This window comes from Xenopus laevis, chromosome 9_10S, assembly GCF_017654675.1.
Source record: "Xenopus laevis strain J_2021 chromosome 9_10S, Xenopus_laevis_v10.1, whole genome shotgun sequence".
NCBI classification, from domain to species: Eukaryota; Metazoa; Chordata; class Amphibia; order Anura; family Pipidae; genus Xenopus; species Xenopus laevis.
The window spans coordinates 65,509,527-65,533,033 of NC_054388.1; the positions used below are offsets into that span (position 1 = coordinate 65,509,527).

At 37.4% G+C, this 23,507-nt stretch overlaps 1 protein-coding gene across 1 annotated transcript in view; it reads right to left on the reverse strand.

Annotated features, from left to right (window-relative positions):
• stk39.S (serine/threonine kinase 39 S homeolog) overlaps nucleotides 1–23,507 on the reverse strand; it is a 166,500-nt gene that overhangs the window by 31,583 nt on the left and 111,410 nt on the right. The window contains exons 15-16 of the mRNA XM_018238844.2: nucleotides 14,439–14,491; nucleotides 4,332–4,400 (exon numbers count right to left, since the gene is read on the reverse strand). Of these exons, the coding sequence (XP_018094333.2) occupies nucleotides 4,332–4,400; nucleotides 14,439–14,491 (122 nt within the window). The remainder of the gene's footprint in view (nucleotides 1–4,331; nucleotides 4,401–14,438; nucleotides 14,492–23,507) is intronic.

Sequence of the window (23,507 nt, forward strand, 5' to 3'; positions counted from 1 at the left end):
TGAAGTGCCCAATTATCTTAGCAATCCAAATGACTGGAAATGCTTGGCAGAAGCACATGCCTGGTAGTTTTCCTACCATATCAGTACTAGTAATAAAGACTGTGGCTGCTTCTTCTTTTTCACATGGAAAGCAAGAAACATCTGCATTCTAATTAGAACTTTTACTCAAGAGGTAGTCAAATATTTGCTGCTTATTTAGGTTACAAATATTTTTTTAATGGATCCACATTTAGCTTTTCCATGATAACTGACTACTCAAGATAAAAATGATTTGAAAACCTTCTGTGTATTTTGTGTTAATAAAGAAAAATGGAAAACTAAATCATAATTTTTGAGTCAAATGACACAAGGAGATGAGGAAAAAATGTGAATTGATTGTGTAGAGTAGATCAATTGCATAAAAATACAGATGGCAACTAGTTAGCTGATATTCAGTGTTGTATACTGAATGCTGCTCTGCTGGTGTGAACATACTCTATGCCGACTAAATGCTATTCCACAAAAATTACCTGATTTCTTGTGCCAGTTGGCAAATAACATATTTGTCTAACAAACATTACAGAACCATATCTTTCACAAAAAAGGAAATCATTTTCATAAGTGTCCTGATTTTTGATGGGCTATGCGATTCAAGATTTCTCTCCTAAACATATTCCCTAGTGTTTTATGGTTTTACTCAATATTTTTTTTAGTTATATACTAAACTAAATAGGGAAAACAGAGACCCTTCCAACTTTCTGGTTCTTGTGCGAAATGGTGGGAGAAAGAGAAGTTAGTTTATCAGACGTCTGCTTATTTTTTGGTCAAACTAGACTGTTTCACCAAAAGGAACAGTAACACCAAATGAATGTCTTCTAAAGTTATGAAACTATAATGTAATGTTGTGTTGCACTGGTAAAACTAGTATGTTTGCTTCGGAAACTCTACAATAGATTATATAAACAAGCTGCTGTGTATCCATGGGGGGCAGTCATTCATAGCTGAAAAAGGAGAAAAGGCACTGGATACAGAGCAGATGACAGATAAGCTCTGTAGCATACAATGGAATTCTTCAGAACTTATCTGTTCTTCTGAAGCAAACACAGCAATTTTACCAGTGCAGCCAGGGCAACCGTACATTCTATTCATCATTCCTTTAAAACACTAAACATTTTTGATGTTCCTTTAACTAACTCAGCCAATTACCAAAGGGGGAGTAGTAAGTGTAGAAACTAACATTGATGCACAATGCTTTATCAATAAAAAGTACAAGTTCAAATACATTTTCAGAATATTTAGTTTGCTCATGATGAAAAATATTTTATATACTGTCCCTGTAAAGCTCTGTCTCCATACTATGTTGGTTATAACACAAGAAGCTGTTTTGTTGCTAGTGTTTTGTCATAAAGATCAATGCATAAGGGTGTTTTTTTTCTCATCTAATTGATTGGAAAGATGCCCATGTAAGCAGAATAAATTCCTCTTATTTGAGAAGACTATACGTTACCCAAAATTAAGGCACAAACAATAAGCAAAAGTTTTATTTTCATTATAGTGTCTCTTTAAATTTTAGCTGTGGTTCGGAATAAACAATATGAAATAATTCAAATGGGACCAGAACACAAACTCGCATTTGCTGTTTCTGGCTGCCTGGCCTAGAACTATTGAATTTTTCATACAGAGAGAGCTACAGTTGGCCACCTCAGGCTGTCATCACAGAGTGCAGAATGTAATTAAGCTCTGAAAACCTCATTTGTTATCTGCAAACCCTGAAATTGGAAAATTAAGACAGGCAACACTGGAATATCCATCTTACCTGTTAAAACTGGGATAAGAGTGCATTCATGCCTCTTGTCTGATATGCCCCGCACTGCAGTAGGCTATAATTATTAGCAAGCTCCAATTTAGTGCCGGGCTAAATATTTTTAATCATTCCAGCAGACAAAACCCTTCTTTTGTCTGTTTAAATTTAACTCTTCTGGTGCAAACCTAAACCATCTCTTGAATTCTAGGGATGTGTAAGCTTAACCAACAACTAGCCAATCAGCCACCACTTTGATTGTTATTGATTCAGAACACACAATTCAGATCAACGCAGGTCATTTCTGGTGCAGATCAAAGCAAAGCAATGTTTTGTTACATACTGGGATTCATTTTTCTTTATCAAAATAAAGATAAAGGTTCAAATATATAGTGTGCACTTCATAATAATAATAAAAATCACCATCATCATCATCATAATAAGTGTGAATTCCAAGTGCCTGACAATCACCCAACATGATAAGGGTCTGATATCAGGTACAGTACATTGTATGTGGTGGCCAACATTAAACACTACATCTTGTTTACTCCTCAGTGTCCTTCCTACGCTACCATGCTGATCACCGTCCTTCAACACCAGGGTTGTATGGTTTAGCCCTTTATAATATGCTACAGCAAAGTATACAAACAAAAGCAAGCCTGGCAGGTAAAAATTAATTTATAGAACTTGTCTTTTATAATTTATAGAATTTGTCTTGTTTGTGCATCTGTCTTTTGGCCAGTATTTTTGTCCTGTTGATGTGAAAACTTGCCACTTTGACATAGCACCTTCAATCACAAAAGTTGCTTCTACACAAAATGCAATTCTAGAGCAAATGCAATACCAGGGGTCACGGTCAAAGGCCTTCAAAGAGAGCTTGAATTGAAAAGATTTAACAATTACTGCCTTAGTGTGTATAGTAGGTTTGAGTGTAAAAGTGGTAAAAATTGAGGAGGACTAATTTGTCATTCCCAATGTTAAAGGTAAACCATTTTATCCACTCCCATGTAAGACATTACACCCCAAGGAGCAATCAATTAATTCTGGAACCCTATTCTGCTATAACACTGCTCACATCACTCAGATGTTAAAATATTATAAGCTGATACTGTTTTTTAGTTGGGTTGCCTCCTGTCCGGTTTTCACCTGAACAGCTTGACTTTCAGAAGGGCTGTCGGGTTAAAAACTGCCTGCTTGGTTTTCCATATTAGATAGAGATAGAGAAGTACATTTCTCCCACAAAGGGGCAAATTCACTAAGCGCCGAAGCGCCGAATGCTAGCGTTACTTCGCTAGCGTTTGGCATTTTCGTTACTGTGCAAATTCACTAACGAGCTCTGGCGTAGATTCTCTAGTGTTACTTCACACCCTTACACCTGGCGAAGTTTCGCTAGCGACGTAACTACGCAAATTCACTAACGCGCACAGTGTACTGAACGCTACCTTTTACGCTAGACTTCCTTCGCCACCTCAGACCAGGCGAAGCGCAATAGAGTAGATAGGGATTGCTTCAAAAAAAGTCAACATTTTTTTCTAAGTCCCAAAAAAACGCTGGCGTGTTTTCTACATTATGGGTGATAGGCTGAAAAAGATCGAAAAAATTTTTGGGGCTCCCCTCCTTCCCCCCTACATCTCCTGACTCATGGCAACTTACCTAGACAGTGGGCACATGTGTAGGGCAAAATAAATTTTTATTTGATGTTTTGAAGGTTTTCTAGCCATTTGTAGTGCTGATACGTATTCCTCCATTGAAATTTGAATTTGGCACCATATGCAAATTAGCCTTCGCTAGCATAACTTCGCTTTACTTAGCGAATCAAAGCTAGCGCAACTTCGCAACCTTACACTACCCCTGAGAGCAACTTCGGATTTTAGTGAATTTGCGAAGCGCTGGTGAAACTACGCCTGGCGAAGTGCGGCGAAGTGCGGCGAAGTTACGCCTGGCGCAACTACGAATCTTAGTGAATTTGCCCCAAAGTGCTTTGGCAAGGTCATGTTACGGCTTTTCTAAAACCTGTTATGCAGAAAGCTTAAAATTACACATAGGCATCTATTTAACCATTATTTTTTCATTTTATACAGACTTGCATTTTCCCTGTAATAATAATTGCCAAACCACAGTAAAACCTACCTTCAGTACTCTCTTTTTGCAGATGCAAGACAAATAACTGTAAAATTATTCTACAGCAAAAGGTGTAAGGTGCACAATTTGGGCAAGAATTCTCATATTTTTACAGTGTCAGAGAAATTATAGTAATTATAGAGCCATTAACCTATACAGTATATTCAGGCTGCTCTTATTAAGAACATTGGCGCTTGAGATGCACATGGATTTGCTTGCTGACTGAGAATAGAAAAATAATTGAAAAATAATTACAACTATATTGTATTGTTAGGTAATGCATTCTGTTTGGGGTTTTAGACTATTTTAAATGTACCATTAAACTGTTTGCTGGCGGCAGAGTCATCTGGGTAATGAAGAAGGTTAAACATAATTATTTTCTTGAAAATGCCACAGTAATCATGCAATAGTTCCAAGAAGTGTCATTTACCTATAACTACATCATGGCCATCCACGAGTCCTGCTGAGAAGAGCTCCTGTGAAACACCATCTGCTGTATCTTTGGAAAGAGAAAATCAACATTAATGATAGCTTCAGAACAATGGATAATAGCCAAACAATTCAGTTAAGTATTTAACAACTTTTATATTTTATATAGTTATTATATATAGAATAATGTGAAAGAAAGCAGTTATATCCCTTCATAATTTATGCTACAGGTGCATCGATGTGAAGCAGTTCACTGGAAAAAATGCCAATAATGGTTATCGGAGGGTAAAATAACAATTGTACTGAATAAATACCCTTAACCTGTACTTGATATAGCTGATGTGTCTTCCTTCAACATTCTGTCACAATGCCATGGAATGTATGTTCAATTATTTCAAAGAGTCATTAATCGTTAGTACTCTACATTTTTGTGTAGCATAGACATGTGTAGTGAGCCTTTTGCCATCCCTACACCAAACCAAACAATTTATTGGCAAAACTATTGCTATTACATATTTTTGATACTGGATACACCTAAAGCCTGTACCTGAGGGTGATGCAGAGCCGGGCCAGGCCAGCCAGGCGCCCTAGGCAACCTGGCCGGTCACTGTGCCAGCATGCATGAATTAACGCTTGCGCGCATGTGCTCACACGCATTTGAGAACTGATCTAAGCACAAGCGCTAATAGATGGGGAGAGAGAACAGACATTGGACTAGGGGTAGGCGGCAGAGAAGGTACGCACCTGGGGCCCCCCCAGCTTTACTCCCTAGGCACGTGTTTACTCTGCCTTCCCCTAGTTCTGACCCTACAGTGATGTTTGGGGTAAATGTTTGTTGTCATAGAATCCCTAGAACTGTAGTACACGTATGGGATCTATTATCCAGAACACTTGGGAACTAGGGTTTTCCAGATAAGCAATCCTTCTGTAATTTGGATCACCATGCTAATTTAAACATCAGATAAACCCAATAGAATTTTTGCCACGTATATGGATTCATGCAGTTCAGATAGGCTCAAGTGCTGCTTTAGAGTACATTTTGGAAATCCTTTTTAAAAACTAAAACTACTTACTTAAAATGGACTATATGGGGGATAATCCTCAAATATTTTGGAGCTTTTCGGATAATGGGTTTCTGGATAGTGGATTCCATATCTGTAACTTACACCACAATGTTCTCATATAATATACTGGATATGTAACATAGTTAATAGGTAAGGAAGGGCCTGCCTAAATATTAGACATTTAGAACCTTAACCCCCATATGTAATAGAAGGCACTAAATATGGCCAGGTGCAGTAAACCACAGCAACCATTAAGGGTAGGACTACACTGCCGACTTCGATACTTATTACACAAAACAGTGGGGGGTGGGGATGTTATAACAGTTGGTAATGGAAAAAAACTATTCTCAATGAGAATTTATGCCTTTGCGCAACCAAATTTTCCTTTGTGTGAATTTATATAGCTTTTGCAAACCTGAAAGCTGTTTAGAAAGCACTTCCAACAGTTCTACCTCAAAGCAAATATATATTTGGTTGCTATGGGTAACTCAACTTGTGCAATTCAGTACCTTTCTTTTTAAATTAACCACTTCATAAAACAGATCATTATGAACAATTCTTTTTAGAATAAAAAATATTTCTGTTGGAGGCAATACATGAAAATTAATTTAAAACCGTTTTAACAGTTTCCCTTAGATATTTAAACAATTTATACCAGATGCATGTAACAGTTTGGGTGGGAACGTTAGAAAAATTGTAGTTGGAAAAAACATTTGGACTTATAATGTATTTCAATTACAGACAATATTCATTTTAATATGGAAATCTAGAATTAATTAATGGACAGGCTGGTACATCTGCAATTCTTTGAGGCACATGATACAGTTTAATGCCATTCCTATGATAGATACCCACATAATTCAGTTTATTTTTACATACATTTTACTGGTTTTAACCACAGCACTTTGCAAGTTGGTGCATTATAATTAGCGACTACATCTCTTCCATCTATCTAATTTGCATGGAATATATTTAGTGAAGTGTCAAAAATGCTTATTTTTTTTGGACACTGCATTCCAATTTTTATTTATATATTATAATTTGGGTTAGGCTAATAGCATTCAGTCAGCAAAACCACAACTATTTTGATCAACAGCCTGTTTGCACTTTTGACCATCAGTAAACTATAAAAGGTACAAAGTATTGTCCCCAGTGAAAAATGACAGATGGTTTTCCAGATCTTTTATCTGAAGAAGATTTTATGTTATCCAAAAGTACAGTACAAAGCTCCTCTAAACAATAAAGGAAATTGTTTTAAAGGCTCTCTGGTAAACTAGAAACAATGAAGAAGAAGGTAGGCTGGGGGGAGAAGCGAGGTGGGTCTAGCCAGAGTAGGGGGGAAGGTTTTTTTTTTTATTACGGGTTGAATTCTTCTTTAAGGTGATGTTAGAATCCAAGGCCTTAGATTACCATAACATGGTAATGTACATAGTATTGATAAAATGTGGCAACCATGGTCGACAACATCCTGAAAAGATTCTTCTGTTACTAATACTTATACCCCTTCTAGGTAACACTTTTTCTTTGTCTATGTTAACTTTGACTATATGTTACTATAATACTGCCAGCATTGAATTCTCTACTGTAATAACATTTTCAATTCAATAAAGGCTGAACTGAAGAAAAAAAGGTTGTAAGAGTTCAACAAAATAAAAGTGAAAGCAGTCCTTACCAAGAAATCATTTATACTTTCTCTTTTTTGCTTAAACACAAATTTTTTAGCCAGGTCCCTCAATTACCTAAAGGCATACTATCAACTTGTCATTTTAAAAATATATTTATATTACTTTTTAAAAACAAATGTACAGTTATTTCCTTTTCAAAATATTTATATTACTGTTTATATCAATTCTGCTTTGTGCAGAATTAAAACGAATGTACAGCTGTTTGTATTACTGATTAATTCAGTTCTGCTTAGTGCTAGGTGTGTTCTGTTATTAAATATATCCAATATGCATAGAACTGGGATTTTAAAACAAATGTGTAATTGTTTGCTTAACTTTACTGAGCTTCCTTATCTCCAAAACTATCCTCAGTTATCCTGTTGAAGTCTGAAAATGATAGTTTTTAGAATGGACCTTGAACCTTCTCAATTATCTGTTCTATAAATAATAATACATTCCGATATGAAGCTAAATTATTTTATTTCATTTATTAAATACTGCATTGTCAAAGGAAATTGTTTTCTTATATTGTTCTGTGTGAAGAAGACATGATATAATGACAGGCCCAGCTTTGTGGAAAGGCCACCTAGGCCCAGGCCTAGGGTGGCAGGATTTTAGGGGGGCGGCATGCTGCCCAACCATACCCACATTGCTTCAAAAACACTGGGGATGCGATGGAGATACTATAATTTTTTAAATTTCCCATGTGCCAATCCCCATTGCTCCTGTGCCCCTGGAAGGGAGAGGGACGATGAACGGTAATGGGCCTAGGGGCGCCCACTATGTAAATCCGGCCCTGTATAGAGACTTTATAATGCTGAATATTTTTAAAAGATTTAGATATAAATTCTGTACTTTTTTGGAGGCTTTTCCTTAACTGAGTTACTGGCGCCTGCAATAATGAATGCTACAGATATAAAAGAAAAGTGAAAATCATTGTAAATCTACAGAAACCAAAACTCTAGGGAGCTACATATAAAAGACTGCAAATATAGCCACTTATACACGGTCCATTTCCCACAACATAATGAATATTATAATGCATCAAGAAGAAATTTTGTTTTGGAGATATGCACTATTACTGAGACACATTATTCCCGCTAGAGTGTTTATAGGGAGTTTTGGGACAGATGCTATTTCAGAAGATACTCTACAGCTTCTGGGGAAAGAATCCCAGACGATAAAATGGTTCAGATGACAGATGCTTAAAATGTACATTAGCTATACGGACAGCTTCATGCAATGGTCTCAAAGGAATATCACTTGCAAATGAAAAACGGTATTAAAAACATTGACGTTTATGTAATGCACTATTTATAGTTATTAATTGCAAATATGCTACTTAATTATATTTTTTTTAAACTTTTCAAATTAATTGTAATTTTTCCTCTGCTCTCATGTTAATATTAAAGAAAACAAAGCTTCTCTCCTACCGTTTAGTTAAATGGGACATAAACCTTCCCTAGTAATGTTGCTGCTCAGTTGTTGCTGGCCTACAACCCCAAGTATTCTCCACCATACTATCAAGGATCAATGGATCAACTGATGCAAGAGGATCTTCCAATCAGAATCTTAACTGCTCTTTACATTTAAATCTCTCTTTGTTTCCTACATTTGGCTCTTCAGCATAATAATCAAGTGAAAATGGCTTGATACATTGTAATACTGGTAGAGACGGTTTCACTGGGGATTCCTTTTGTGTTTGTAATAAAGTCTGAAATGGTTACTGTGAAGAGCTAGGGTGCAAAAAAGGGACAGTTCATTATGTACCTATTATGTATCTATATATGAATGCTGGCAACTCTAAGAACGTAACCTCAATCCAGCACACATCAATGTGGTCAGTGAGCCAGGGATTGGCCACTGATAGCAGGGTACTGTGATGTTTGCCCAGTGATGACGTTGCAGAGCTGATGTGACTGGACATCAGATCTTCAGCAGAGAATTCCTGATGTAATGTTTTAGCACCCCTAAGGTACAACATTTATATCTTTAAACCACAGAGGCCTGATCTCTATTAATAATGTATGGCCTGTTCTTGATCCTGCTTTTACACTGTCTGTCCTGATCTTTTGTCTGGACTTGGACGTGTTGCCTTACTGTGGACTAGAACATCAACCTGCCTTGCCTTATCTGTTCTGATACCTGCATTTTGTAATCCACTACCTACCCTGTGTTCCATTCCCTACCCTACATGTTTCAGTACCTACCTTGCTTTGTCTTTCTGCCAGTTCTCTGTGGTCGGAGACCCAATGAGTAATCTAGCTTCTCAGTGTCAGACCAGGTAACTTTTGTTTATCATTATTATTGTTGATCATTGTAAAAGCACTGAACATATTTTTTTCTAACCATCAATTATTCTATGTGCAGACGTATCTTTATATTAAATATACGAAAACAGCTTTCTCATTTTATCCTCTTGCATCTGTAATAAAAGGGGATGTGTTTGTTCCACAGGAATGTTGCTCAACCCAAATGTTTCTAGACTAAAGCTTTTCTCAGCAAATCTTCACAGTTTACAACCTAATGAGACCCGTAGTCAAGTAAGCACAGAGATAGATTCAATAATAGCAAAAAATTAAAGTTGTAAAGCTAAATTATGCTCAGATGGCTACACGGCAGACTTGTTTATATAAATTATAGTTGTGACTCTGAAGCAAAAACACCAGTTTAATCAGTGCAGGGCAAAAATACATTATATGGTCATTCCATTAAAACACTTTCATCTTTTGGTGTTACTGTTCTTTTAAAACAACCACTAAGTAATCTGTTCTACTGTGGGTGACTAATCTCTTGAAAATGCTTTGCTACTGGCAATAATATAAATTGCATGTGGGAAAACATACACATTGCTTCAGGTTTCTCAAGTAGCCCAAAATTTCCTTGTAAGCAACTTTAGGATTCTTCAGAAAGCCAAAACAACCCATATGTTTCTCCACCGGCCTCTTTCTTTTTGTCGCCCACTGCAGTGAAGCTTTATTGAGGGCATGCCAGTGCCCTTAAAGGAAAACTATACCCCCAAAATAAATACTTAAGCAACAGATAGTTTACATCATATTAAGTGGCATATTACAGAATCTTACCAAACTGGAATATATATTTAAGTAAATATTCCCCTTTTACATCTCTTGCCTTGAACCACCATTTTGTGATGGTCTCTGTGCTGCCTTAGAGATCACCTGACCAGAAATACTGCAACTCTAAGGGGGTTATTTATCAAAGTCCGAATTTATCTCAATATTTTCTGCTACAAATTCCAATCAAATCCACTCGGGTTTATTACACTTATTTGTTATTACATTTACCCGAAAATTTGATTAAAAAAAAAATCAGATTTTCATGATTTTTTCGGATTATTTCATTCGATTTTCACGTTTTTTTCGGGAATTTTCACCTAAAAATTCTGAAAACTTTGGGGTATTGCATGAAACCCAGCGCGCATCTAAAAATCATTGGGACTTCTCCCATTGACTTATATGTAACCTCAACAGGTCAGAGATGCCGGATTTTCAGATTCAAACTTTTCCATCCTTGGGGTTTAATAAATTCTGAAAAATTAGTGATTTTTTAAAAGTCAGATTTTATAAAAAAAAATCACAAATTTTTGGTGATTTTTGCATTTGGAGTTTTGTAAATAACCCCCTAACTGTAACAGGAGGTTTGTTTGTGTGCAACATGAATCATACGATCCCAGGGGGATGGGCTTATTTTTTAAAATCGCAGATTTCTATTTATGATTACCCAATGGAACATAGTACTAAAAAGTATATTATTATGAAATTGGTTTATTTACATGAAGCAGGGTTTTACCTATGAGATGTTTTATGCAATATATTTTTATAGAGACCTACATTGTTCATAGGGTATAGTTTTCCTTTATACCGTATATCTTAATTATAGATTACTTATTTTTGCATACACTCTACATTGCTACATATTGTAATTTTAAATGTTTACATGAAATAGATTTACATTTAACAAGAAAGTGTTAAATTGCAAGTTATTTAAACTCTGAAAAAGGGTTTGTGCCAAATCTCATATTTTATGGCACTTATATTTTTAAGAAAATCTTAGGATTTGACAAGTAAAAATTAATAAATGTGACTGATTTTTCATTACCAAGAACAATCAGAGTACAATGAAAATGACATCATTTATAGGCATGTAAAAATGTTTAATATCAGGACAAAACTAAAAATTGCTCCATGGATTCAACAGCCTTGAGTTTAAGTGGGAGTTTGTATTTGAAACAGAAAGGGCATACACTGTAATTGTAATTGTTAATTTGGAGGCACCTGATATATATGTAATAACATCTGTTCTCTATATAAAGGGTAAGGGACAAATTCACTAAGGCACGAAGCGCCGAACGCTAGCGTTAATTCGCTAGCGTTTGGCATTTTCGCTACTGCGCAAATTCACTAACGAATGCTGGTGTAGTTTCGCTAGTGTTACTTCGCAACCTTACGCCAGGCGAATCTTCGCTAGCGACGTAACTACGCAAATTCACTAACGCGCGCAGTGTACTGAACGCTACCTTTTACGCTAGACTTCCTTCGCCAGCTCAGACCTGGCGAAGCGCAATAGTGTAGATAGGGATTGTTTCAAAAAAAGTCAAAATTTTTTCTAAGTCCCAAAAAACGCTGGCGTGTTTTCTACATAATGGCTGATAGGCTGAAAAAGATCGAAAAATTTTTGGGGCTCCCCTTCCTCCCCCTACATTTCCTGACTCATGGCAACTTACCTAGACAGTGGGCACATGTGTAGGGGAAAATAACATTTTTATTTGCAGATTTGAAGGTTTTCTAGGCATTTGTAGTGCAGATACGTGTTCCTCCATTGAAATTTGAATTTCGCGCCGTATGCAAATTAGCCTTCGCTAGCGCAACTTCGCTTTATATAGCGAATCAACGCTACCGCAACTTCGCAACCTTACGCTACCCCTGTGCGCAACTTCGGATTTTAGTGAATTTGCGGAGCCCTGGCGAAACTACGCCTGGCGTAGTGTGGCGAAGTGCGGCGAAGTTGCGCCTGGCGCAACTTCGCATCTTAGCGAATTTGCCCCTAAATGTTTAGTAATATTTTCTGCACAAATGATTGGTTCTTTAAAAATATGCTAAAATATTCAGTTATTGAAAAAGATTAAAAAAAATTAAAGCACCTAATTTATCTAAGTACAGAACTATATATTCATGATTATAGTCCCTAGGGGAGTGAAACGTAGGATTCACTTGATGTACAGAAATACATTTTTCACAAAAAAAAGTAGTGTTGGTTCTTTTGGAATTGGTATATAATATGTGTGTCACGGCCGGCACCCAATACCAGAACAAATGCCAAGGACCATGGTCTCGGCTCGGCTTCACCAGTAGTGTGACCACCTTTGGGCTTCGGGAGGAGCCCTCAGCTTAATTGGGTGCCACCTGGACTTAACGAGGGGTACAAGGCAAGGTGTTCTGGCTGGCAAAGGGGCACGACCGGATAGCAAGAGTCTTTGGGCAGAAGGTCAAGGACAAGGCGTCTGGTGGAAATGGAAACAGGACAGACCGGATCAGGACAGGCAGATAACAGAATCGTCAGGCAGACAAGGGGTCAAAACCAGATAATCAGACAGACTGGATAAGGCAGAAGGATGGTCAGACAGGCTGGGTCGAGGCAGGCGGATATCAAAATCGTCAGGCAGGCAAGAGTCAAACCGGATTGTCATTCAAGGGGTTAAGCAGGAAGAGTTGTCGTAGGCAGGCAAGGGTCAGGATACAGAATTCAGAGTAGTCAGGAACAGGCAGGGTCAAACACGTATAATCAGTCAGGATCGCAAATACAGGAACAGGTAGCACAAAGCTCAGGAAACCACAGGATATGATCCTATAACGGGCACTGGCTACAGGTCTGAATGGGCCTTAAATATGGATCCAATTGGCGCCAAAACGTTCGCAATTCCGCACCGTTGCGCGCTGGTGCAATCACTTTAAGGGACGTGCAGGCGCGCCGCGCGCGCCCTAGGAATCAAAGATGGTGCCGGCAAGGGCAGGACAGGAGGGGCGCAGCGGGCATCCATGCCAAGGACACGGCGTGGACCCCGCTGCCCACTAGACCACCAGGGTAAGTTTCTTACATTGTGACAAGCCGATTGTCTGTATTTTTTTGGGGGGGGGGTTAGCTATGGCGGGATCAGGAGCATAAATACAGGGACACCAGGTCTCCAGGCAAGAACACATGTTTATTTAGGCAACTCTTCCCAACTTAAAGTCACAGTGACACAGTTCATTAGCATTTCAACAGCATGCATTCAGGACTTTTTTCCACACTGGGGTTCTCATCAAACAGGGTGGCTTCCACACTCTGTAATATCATGGGCTTCTCACCAGCCTCCAGCCTGGCTCACCTTCTGGCTTCTGGCTCAATCACTCTTGACTCTCAGTCACCTGGCCATGTTTCCCTCTGCACCTTGCAATGGCAGGCAGAACCCCCAGCCCCTCTGGGAGTTTCTAAAACACACAGTTATCATTCCTGTTTTTTGCCCTGCTCAGAGGGACCTTCCTAAAACTGTCCACAGGACAGACTTCCTATGGAAAATGAGCTCCAACATGTGAACTGGACCACTGGAATGGATTATCTGGTTCATCCATTCCTTCTAGAACACATATAATTCCTATCTTAGAAAAGTGAAACTATTTGCTGCAGATTTTTAGCAGATGTGGATTCAGTAGAATATCTACAAAGCTGCTAGGATGATTGAACTCACACAGTACAGAAATTAGATATATTATAACATGAGTATAGCCATGAGATTAGACTCTCACTTTTTCTCAGAGTCTCAAGCCTAACAGAAACATTCTTGTGGACTTTAAAGGGGTTATTTATTAAAATCCAAAGATTTCTCACTATTGTCTCAAAACCACTTCGACCAAACTTCTAAATACCATATTTATCAATAAATTTACTTGAATAAATCTGGTGTGAGAAAAGACTAAATAAAATCGTGAAAGTAACAGAATTGTACATTTTTTATTTTTTTATATTTGACACCCAAAAACTTTTATATAATTTTTATAGATTATCACCCTAAAACCACTAATTATTTGGATTATTGTACAAAAACCAGTGCAGATCCTGATATCTTCCATCTAGAGCAGTCGTTTCCTCTTTAACATAGGTCTCAGGACACATTATCTGTTTAGCTCATAAAATGTTAATAAACATAACAAAATACACTATAATTTCTTGTGTATCAAGTACAGCAAAAGGGAGTTCATTGCACATCAACTTCCATTTCACTGGACTGGGCCCCATAGGTGATCATAATTTACAGATATTTATGTATTCTATCTTTGAATGGCACTGTTCCGACAAAACAAAATTATTCTTAATTAAACTTACCCCTTCCTGGAGTAAATTCAAATCGTATGTCATTAAGTTCTTTTCTGGAATTCCTGAAAAAGAGTCCAAACATTTAAATCTAATGAGGCAGAGTTCATTAAATCCCAGAATGTTCAGCAGTTTAACAGATTCACAGTTAGAAACGTAAGCAATTTCCTCATTTATGGTTTGCCTTTATTCACCTTTAATTTGTGCAAAAGCATATAAATATGTGCAGGTTCATGGATATTAACAACCAGAGGTTTAGGGAACAACATAAACTAATTTTTTAGAGAAGCAGTGTTATTATCTTCTTAATTAACAAAAAGCAAAACACAGCTTGCAAGTAACATTTTAATTTTATTTGGAAAAACTCAGAGGAATATTCAGTTGAATAGGTTCTCAGAGTATTTGGTTCTAATTAAGTATATCTCTATGCACAAAAATGTTTCTGGCCTGCAAATGTGAATACCTGTATAATATAAGCAAAAAGCAAATAACAGATTAGTATTTGTAACAGAGAAGGCAAGAGATTTATTTTTATTATGAGCAAAAGTACCCTTGGACATACTATTTAATTACACTGAGATTAACATCTATATAACAAAACAGCACAGCCTAAGTAAATAAGCAAGTTGTTTTAATGTATTTTCCATGGTTGTCTATATCTGAGTTAAAGAAGCAATACATTCCCATGCAAGTATGCAAAATAGGAATTAAGTTAGGCAGCTGCTGTTGCAGTGAGCAGATGGAGCCTTGGAATTAGCACCTGCTGGCAAGTGCTCCTTAAGCAGCAGTATTTCAGCAGCATTTCAAAACATTCTCATGAAGGTGCAGCCATTGGATGATTTTGTATGTTATAGTATCTAATTGATATGACAACTTTTTCATCAATTAATTATTAATGTTCAAATCAATTTATTATACCTAGGAAAACATTAAAGTTGTTAAGTACACCCCCCCCCCAGTGATTAAATGACTAAACTTTCCCCCTAGGACGACGTGCCTTGTTTTGTAAAGCATTGGCAAGCAAATATTTAAGATGATTTAACTTAAGAAGAATGAAACAAACTCTGGCCAGATCATCATCAACCAGCCCAGATATTCTCTTCAAAATGTTGTCCCAGCACTTGTACCCAGTTATACCTTGCAACAATTCACAATGGGAGCAATGGTTTCATGAGCAGAGACTGGTGCTCTGTATCAGTTCATAGCTGCATCCTAAATGTTGACACCCATGGCCACCACATTTGCTTGAAATTTCAACTAAAAGCCCTTACCTTACCTCCTTGGGTACTGTGTATTGGACTTGTCCTGCCTACTTAAACTAAGCTTCCTCCTGACTTCAACCCTGGTATGGGCCCAGTGGCTCTGACAAATGGTACCTGGGAGCAAAAGAAAAAAATGGCAGCGCAGCGCTATGCAGGGAAGTACCCTAAGCTGGTTATTTTTTAGAGATGATCTGTCCTGAATTAGTGACTTAATAGTTACTTAAGATATTCCAAACAAATTGTAACTCCAGTGTTTTTATCTTTCAGTCTTTCTAACTGAAAGACAACTCAGGCAAACAATCTGCCACAATGCAGGCTTCCATACACAGGGAGATCCGCTGGTTTAGCAATGTCGCCAAACGAGTGGATCTCTCCCCAATATGCCCACATTGAGATGGGCAATATCGGGCTGATCCGATCGTGGGCCCTAGGGCCCAACGATCGGATTCCAATGCCGGCAATATGGGCGGCCGGATAGCGGGACCACATCGGCGAACAGATGCAGCCACGATCCAACGGGATCTTTAACCCTGCCTAATCGACATCTGGACAACTTTTGGCCAGATATTTATTGGGGAAGCACAGTGGATGGCCCCACACACGGGCCAATAAGCTGCTGACTCGGTCTGTCAGCAGCTTTTATAGGCCCGTGTATGGGGGCCTTTAGTGAGTAGAATGTATCTTGCTGCACACAAAATTACAAATCTTATTGTTAGACCTCATAATTCATTTCAAGTAAGTGACCTAAACCAACCAATGTGACTCTAGCCCAAAGCATAGAAGAGAGTTTAAAGAGTGTATAGTATATTATTGTATAGTATAATATAATAACAAGGGCAATGCATTGCCACAGTCATGTAATTAACAGCAACAATTTAGATGTTAATTTCTTAGTTCTAATTGTAACTGAACCAAACTGCTGTTAGAATTGGGGAGGGGGCAACAGGGCTGTGTATTACTTTATAGTTATTCTATCACAATGCAAAACACAGAAGCAACACATGCCATTCCTTTGGCAGGATACTAAACGGAAACATTATGATTGTCCCTTCATTTACCAGCTACTCTATCTCTATTAGTGGAAGACATAAAAAACAGATGCAAGACAACCCCTATTTTCCAAGAGACAGTTTGCATATTTTCATTCTCATGTTATAATAAATAGGAACTGACAACAGTTCAAGACAGTTTGCTTCACAAAAGACAAAGATATTGACACCCTGCTTTGGCAATAAATACCCATATTAACTGCCTGTGCCAGATATTTTGTATTAATACATCTACCTCATCTTCTTTTTACGTCATTTTGATATAATAAGCAATGCATAAGCAAACAGGTTCCTCAGAAACGGAGGGGAAACGGTTGAATGCTATCCATCCATCTTAGGCATTGTTCAGCTGAGGAGCAGCTCATTTATCTAACACCTGCATGCGTTTCATATGGAGAATAAAATTCCCAATGAGCTGTGCACCTTGCAGATTTCCAAAATGAAGCATTTATGTTTCACCACCAAGTTAAACATCAATCCATCTTTTATGCACTCTTCACTTGCCTACTGTTTTCATCCTCCATGGGTATCACGAAAAATGATACACAACCAGAAAGGTATTTCGTTAAAATGGCAAGTATGTTTTTCCCATATGGGGATGTGGCTTTTTTGGCATATGCTCTTCTTGTCTGTGTTTAATCAGCGTTAGCATCTGCAGCATTCAAAAACTATGGTTGTTAACCTTAAAAGTGTGTTCTATGTGACATATTGCAATTTATTTATTTTTTTTAAATTTAAAAGTGCTACCCACTTGACTAAGTTGGTATATCAGGCAACCACAAAGCTTGTTATCAGATATTCTTGGCATAATGGCTTAATAATTGATATACCAATGTTTCCATATGTAAACATTATATAAGCTAATAAGACCAAAGTCCATCAAGTTCAACCCCTCCAAATGAAACTCAGCACACATACCAACAGACACCCATTGAAACTCTATATACTAATATATATTCATTCATCTATCAATTGTAGATTTTAGTATCACTATTGCCTCAAACACTGTATTATAGCACCCAACATGCTTTAATTCTTGACCGTATCTTCTATTTTGCTGGGATTTGTGGATCATCAAGAATTGAGCAACAGTGTGTTCATCACTTTTAAAGTCATAACACTTCTACCCAATGAGACATTTAACCACAGAATATGTAAATGTGTATTTTTACTACAGATACAATCTTGTATATAAAGATCAGAATAGGCTCATGCACTTGTTAATAACTACATTTCTCTAGATGAAAATATGACTGCACATTGTGAGCAATTAAACTGTGGGTTCTGCTGCTAAAACATCAGCAAAAAAGTACAATGGGAGAGAGAGAAGTCAGTATAAAATATACATTACAAAGATAGAGCATTTGGTCATTAGTCACCCAGACATCCTCACCCCAGCAATAACTATGCATTAAAATAAGGCAGTTTCTTTTCTGCTAACCTCAGCACTCATTACTTACCTATGCAACACTATGGCAGGTAAGGATCTCTTACGATCAGAGGACATTAGTTCTCCTTTCCCACTTGTCATATGAATAAGTATCTCATAAACGTGCTTTATGGGTCATTCTACTTTTCTAACTAACACTCAGGTTTTTTTAAATGACCACATTTAAAGTTAATATCATGCCTTGCATAATCCAAAGTCAACAAATGCCCTTTCATCAGTAAAACATTGATTGGATCCTGTTTTGCCCTATATCAAAATCGACTAAAGTCATATTATTACTGGCAGCTATGGAGCATTATCAATGACAAAGAACTTGTTGCTAAATCTACATTTTGATTGCAGCATCGATGATCTCTTGGAATTATTTGATAGTTACTGCTTCTCAAGAGTCTAACCTTTTTAATTCATCATTGAGTCAGTAATGTTAATGAGACCACTGAAGAGCTGTCTCTGAGGAGGTAACTGTCTGACTTCTGCTGTCTAATATTTTATGAACCTTATTGAGAAGTATTGACAGAATGCTTCACTGCCTTATCATATTTCATATATTCTTATTCTTCTCCTGGCTTGATATTAATCTAACATGAAAACAGAGCAATTATTGAGTTGATAGACTCTGAAGCCCAGACGGAATGATCACTTGCTTTTCAGCAAAGGGAATGGCGATAAAGTAACGTTTAACCACTAGGTCATACATTTAGATACAAAATCAGATTTTTGTCCTTGGGCTTTTAAGAGTGTAGAATCTTTACTTTTAAAGTCTCTTTGAAAGTGAAAATGCTACTATGTCAAACAATGTTCAGATTAGTTGAATGAATGGATCACCTTTGGGTAAGAAGACAAATAAATCATTAAAATAAAACATTACTGACTTTTCAACAAAAGTTCCAGCTGCTCTGTCTCTGACCGTCTGCTACTTTAGCTCGGCATGACAATCAACATACAGCGGGTAACAGCTGGAAAAAAAATAAAGGCTGGTTCCCTGTTTATGCTACATAATTATTATTATTATTATTATTATTATTAGAAGTTCTAAAGAGAAGGGAAAACATAAAGATAAAGTCAAATGGAAGACTTTGCCAGAACACTAATAATCACTGTGAAAAACACATCCGAATATGACAAACCAGCAGGACAGATGTTGTCATATGGTAGATGAAGGGGCAAATCAATTATGAGTCATATTTCTCTTCACAGGGCTAAAGAAATGAACTATAACAAATATATATCTCAAGCTATGCTATTCTGTTTAATTTAATATTAAGGTAAATATTTTTGAGAATGAAAAAAGCTTTTTCATCAGTGTATTACAAAATGCATTTAATATAATCAGTTGGGCTGTCTTCCTTACAATGCATTAATACGTGCAAAAAAACATTAACTGCTGTAGATTACATGTGGTGGAGGACATTAGAAACATAGCCATACATGACAATATATGTGTCAGGATCTGCCAGTAATCAAAATCTGGTCTCTGTTACTGTCTGCTCCTGCATTACCCCAGTGAGTAACTGGAGGGGTTCGCGCTTGTGCTGGCTAGTTTCTATAACTTGCTTCTAATATTTTTCTCTTCCAGCTTGTCACTGATCAAGCATGGATCTCTATAAGCCTGATCCCTGCAACTCTCAATTGTTTGGTCATTGAAGCGCCCAAGCCTGATCCAGCCTGCTACATTGTTTGTGCCTGGGTTCTGTTTTATTCCTGCTTTGATTCCTGATCCTTGCTGATTACTATTGACCTCCTAGTACTAACCTTGGCCTGTCAACTGGACTTCTTCTGTTTCATCAGCCTGCCCCTGACCTTGGCCTGTTTATCGGACTTTCCTTGTTTGCTGCCTGGTCAGACCTTCAGCCTGTTAGTTGCTTGAAATTGACCACTGGCCGGTTATAAGGACGTGTGTTGTCTTGCATTTTGCATGATATCTATTGTACAGCCTTTTTATTCATTATTAAATCACCTTAACATGCCTCCTGTTTATCATCAAGCACAGTTTGTGTTTTACGCATGTTACTAAGTTCCTTCCTGTGGCCACCCTGACAATATGAGTAACCAAGTATTTTTCTTCTATAGAGCTCTTCGTTTGGTGGTCGAGCTGTAGCTCACTCTGGATGAAAAATAGGTTACAGGGCAGGTGGTATGGCCACTCTGTGAATTATCCCTACTGGCCCTCCCTAGTTTGCACATCTGAATAAGGCACATGTTAGGGGGTGAACGGGGTGGTGCCTATTATGAATCAATGTATTAATTGGTGAAATGCAAGTTTCTGTGCTCTGTTTTAGAGCAAAGAGATCTGTGGCAATGTACCTATGATTAAAGCAAGCCATAAAGTACAAAAAACATTGCAGATTATGCCCATTTTTTGCTCATAGCACCCTGTCTTGTACATAATAAATGCCCCCTTAGATGTGTCAAAAACATCTATATTTCCAGATCATAACGTGTTTGTAATATATGGCTGGAAAACCTGTATGTGTAATGAAACTGACTCACTAGACTTTTTATTACAGACCCACCTTTTCTGCTTTAACTTATTCTACTCACTAGTACAATTTCTTCTCTCTCTATCAATATTCTATGTTTAAATTTAGGCATTGGATCTCAGACATGGAAGGCCAATCATTTTTAAATGTGTCAATGTTTTATTTACTTTACAAATTCAAAAAAGTGTAGACTTTGGCATGTCCAAAGAAACACATAAGTAACCCCTCGCTGTTTGTAAACAGAAAAAAACATAAAACCAAGTTAGGCAAAGGAAGTTGATCTCACTGGAGCACCTTTTCTGTCTTTTGACTCTCATTTATTGTATACCAAAGACAAGATGGGCAGAATAACAAATTGGCTTAAAAGAAGGCCCCATTACATCTTTTTCATAACATCCAGACCCATATTTTCTAAGCTGTGTCATGCCATAAAACAGATAAACCTATCCAGTCACACCAGGATTTATGACTAAACAGAGCAGTTGCTCAGGAATGACTGCAGTATATTTGCATTTTAATTGAAAATTCTATGGTATCCTCAATAACCAGGTCTGACTGTTGAATGCTGAGCAGATATTTGAGGCATTTAGCTAGAAGGTACACTACTGAGCATAAAAAAATAAACCTAGTAAAAAGTTATTTAAGAAATGGATGTAACTTTTAATACCAGGTCAGGTGACATCTCTTCAAGATCTGACCATTTTTATATCACTGTTGTTTATTAGTTCCACCTGGAAGATAACTAAACTATGGAAAAGAACACATGTTGATAGAAAAGCCTATGGATGCATTTAGCACAAAACCACAGAGATTGTGAATAATCTGGAGGGAATAACTAATTTTCTGTTGTTTTGCGAAAGAGAGATTGGAAGAAAAAGTACCCATTAACGTAGTTAGGTCTCACTGTGCTTTGACTTTATGTTGGCTGTTGGAGAGGTAAAAATAAAACTGTTCATTGGCCTCAGTAGGAATATGTCTGGCATTAATCTGAAGCCAATGGACTGCAACACAGAAAAAGGCAGCCTACAGGAATGAAAAGAGTGCTGACAAACAAAGGCATAAAATGTACCATTAACACAGCTCAGTGAAATTGGGATGGTGAAATAAGATGCCTGGTGTGTTGGATGAAAATTTCTGCACAAAAATGAACCATTGCTGAGTTTGAGAGAGTATACTTTTAGAAAGAAATCTAATGGAAAACAGAGGAACTGTGGTAGCACCAGAGACAGGGAAAAGAGTGATATTTATGTATTGGCCATTCTGCACCTTCTGAGAAGATGAATTATGACATTTATTGACTTCATCCAAAACATTAATGCTGGCAATGGGAATTCAATATCTGCATTAATAACAATGCATAGGGGTGAATGTCATTAACATCCTGTCATCCTGTGGCTCTCTATACCCATAGACAGAAGATGGTTTCTGTGCTTGGGGAGGCTAAATAAAGACATACAGTAATCTTCATTAATTCTTTCATAGTATCCCAGAACCAATTTTGTGTATTATACCCCAGAACACATTGCAGGATAAATGCAGTGACAATTTTCCTATTAAATAAATGTTGTCATTACAGTGGCAATTTCATAAATCTCAAGACATGGATTCCAAATAACTGAATAATGTAAATTTTGTGTATAATAACTGTTTTTGTAGGAAACTCACTAATGTTCATTTGGGGATGCTTACCCCCAATGTGGTACTCCACATTTGTTTTCTGGTGTTTACATTGAGCCCATCACATCACCCTACAACTATTAAAGGAACATGATGCAATTGGTCTTGATTTTATGCATTTTTATAATCATTTACATTTTTTGTTCTGCAACTTCCAGGATTGGTTGCTATTTACCAACCAGGAACCAGTTTTGGAATCAAAGTGGAACATGAAAAAGAGAGTACTAGAAAAGAAAAATAAGCAATAAAAAAATATAAGAACAACAATACAACTGAAAGGAGAACTAAAGCTTAACTAAAGAAGTAGCTAGAAATGTTGTGTATTATGTTTTGGGCTTCTGTACCAGCCCAAGGGAAACACAGCCCTTTAGCAGGGAAGATCTGTGACTCTAAGCCTCAGTAGCTTCCCATCTTCTTTTCTGCTGATTCACTGCACATGTTCTGTGTTGCTGTCACTTACTGAGCTTATAAAGTATGCATATAATATTGTTGCAATAAAGGGCTGATTAGTACTTATAGTTACTACAGATAATTACTACCTGGCAGCACATAAACTGGTGAATTATCATCAAAATGTAATCTGAAACAGACTGCTAACAGACTGCAAACCAACAAAATGGCTTTTAACCGGTGCAGTACATGGAAGTGTCCATGCTGCTGACTTCAATGATGGAGTGACGTCATCTATGCCACGATGTCAGAGTCATTGGTGGCGTTGACTCGGCCATATATAGATGCGCAATAATGAGAAAAACTGCTTGGCTTTTTGAACTTTAACGGAGATACACTTGAGAAATCGAGCAGCTTTATTTACAGTTTCTTTTCATTCATCTATGGTTGGTGAGTCTGGTCTGTTCCATTTGAGGATAATCTGTTTTTGGTGTAGTACAGAACAGTCCATAGGAAGCTTCTACTTTCCTTAGAGGAGACAATTCCAGTGGTAAGTCCAAGTACAGTGGTCGCCGGAGTAGGTTCAATTGTCAGTACCATTTCTTTTGATATGAAAGTGAAGATCTGTGACCAATAGTCCTGAAATTTGGTGCAGGACCATGTCACATGATGCCAGTTCCCAGGGCCTCTCGCACACATAGGACAGACCTTGTCTCTATTAGGTTTGATGCAGTTGAGTCATGCAGGTGTTATTTATACACAATGAATACATT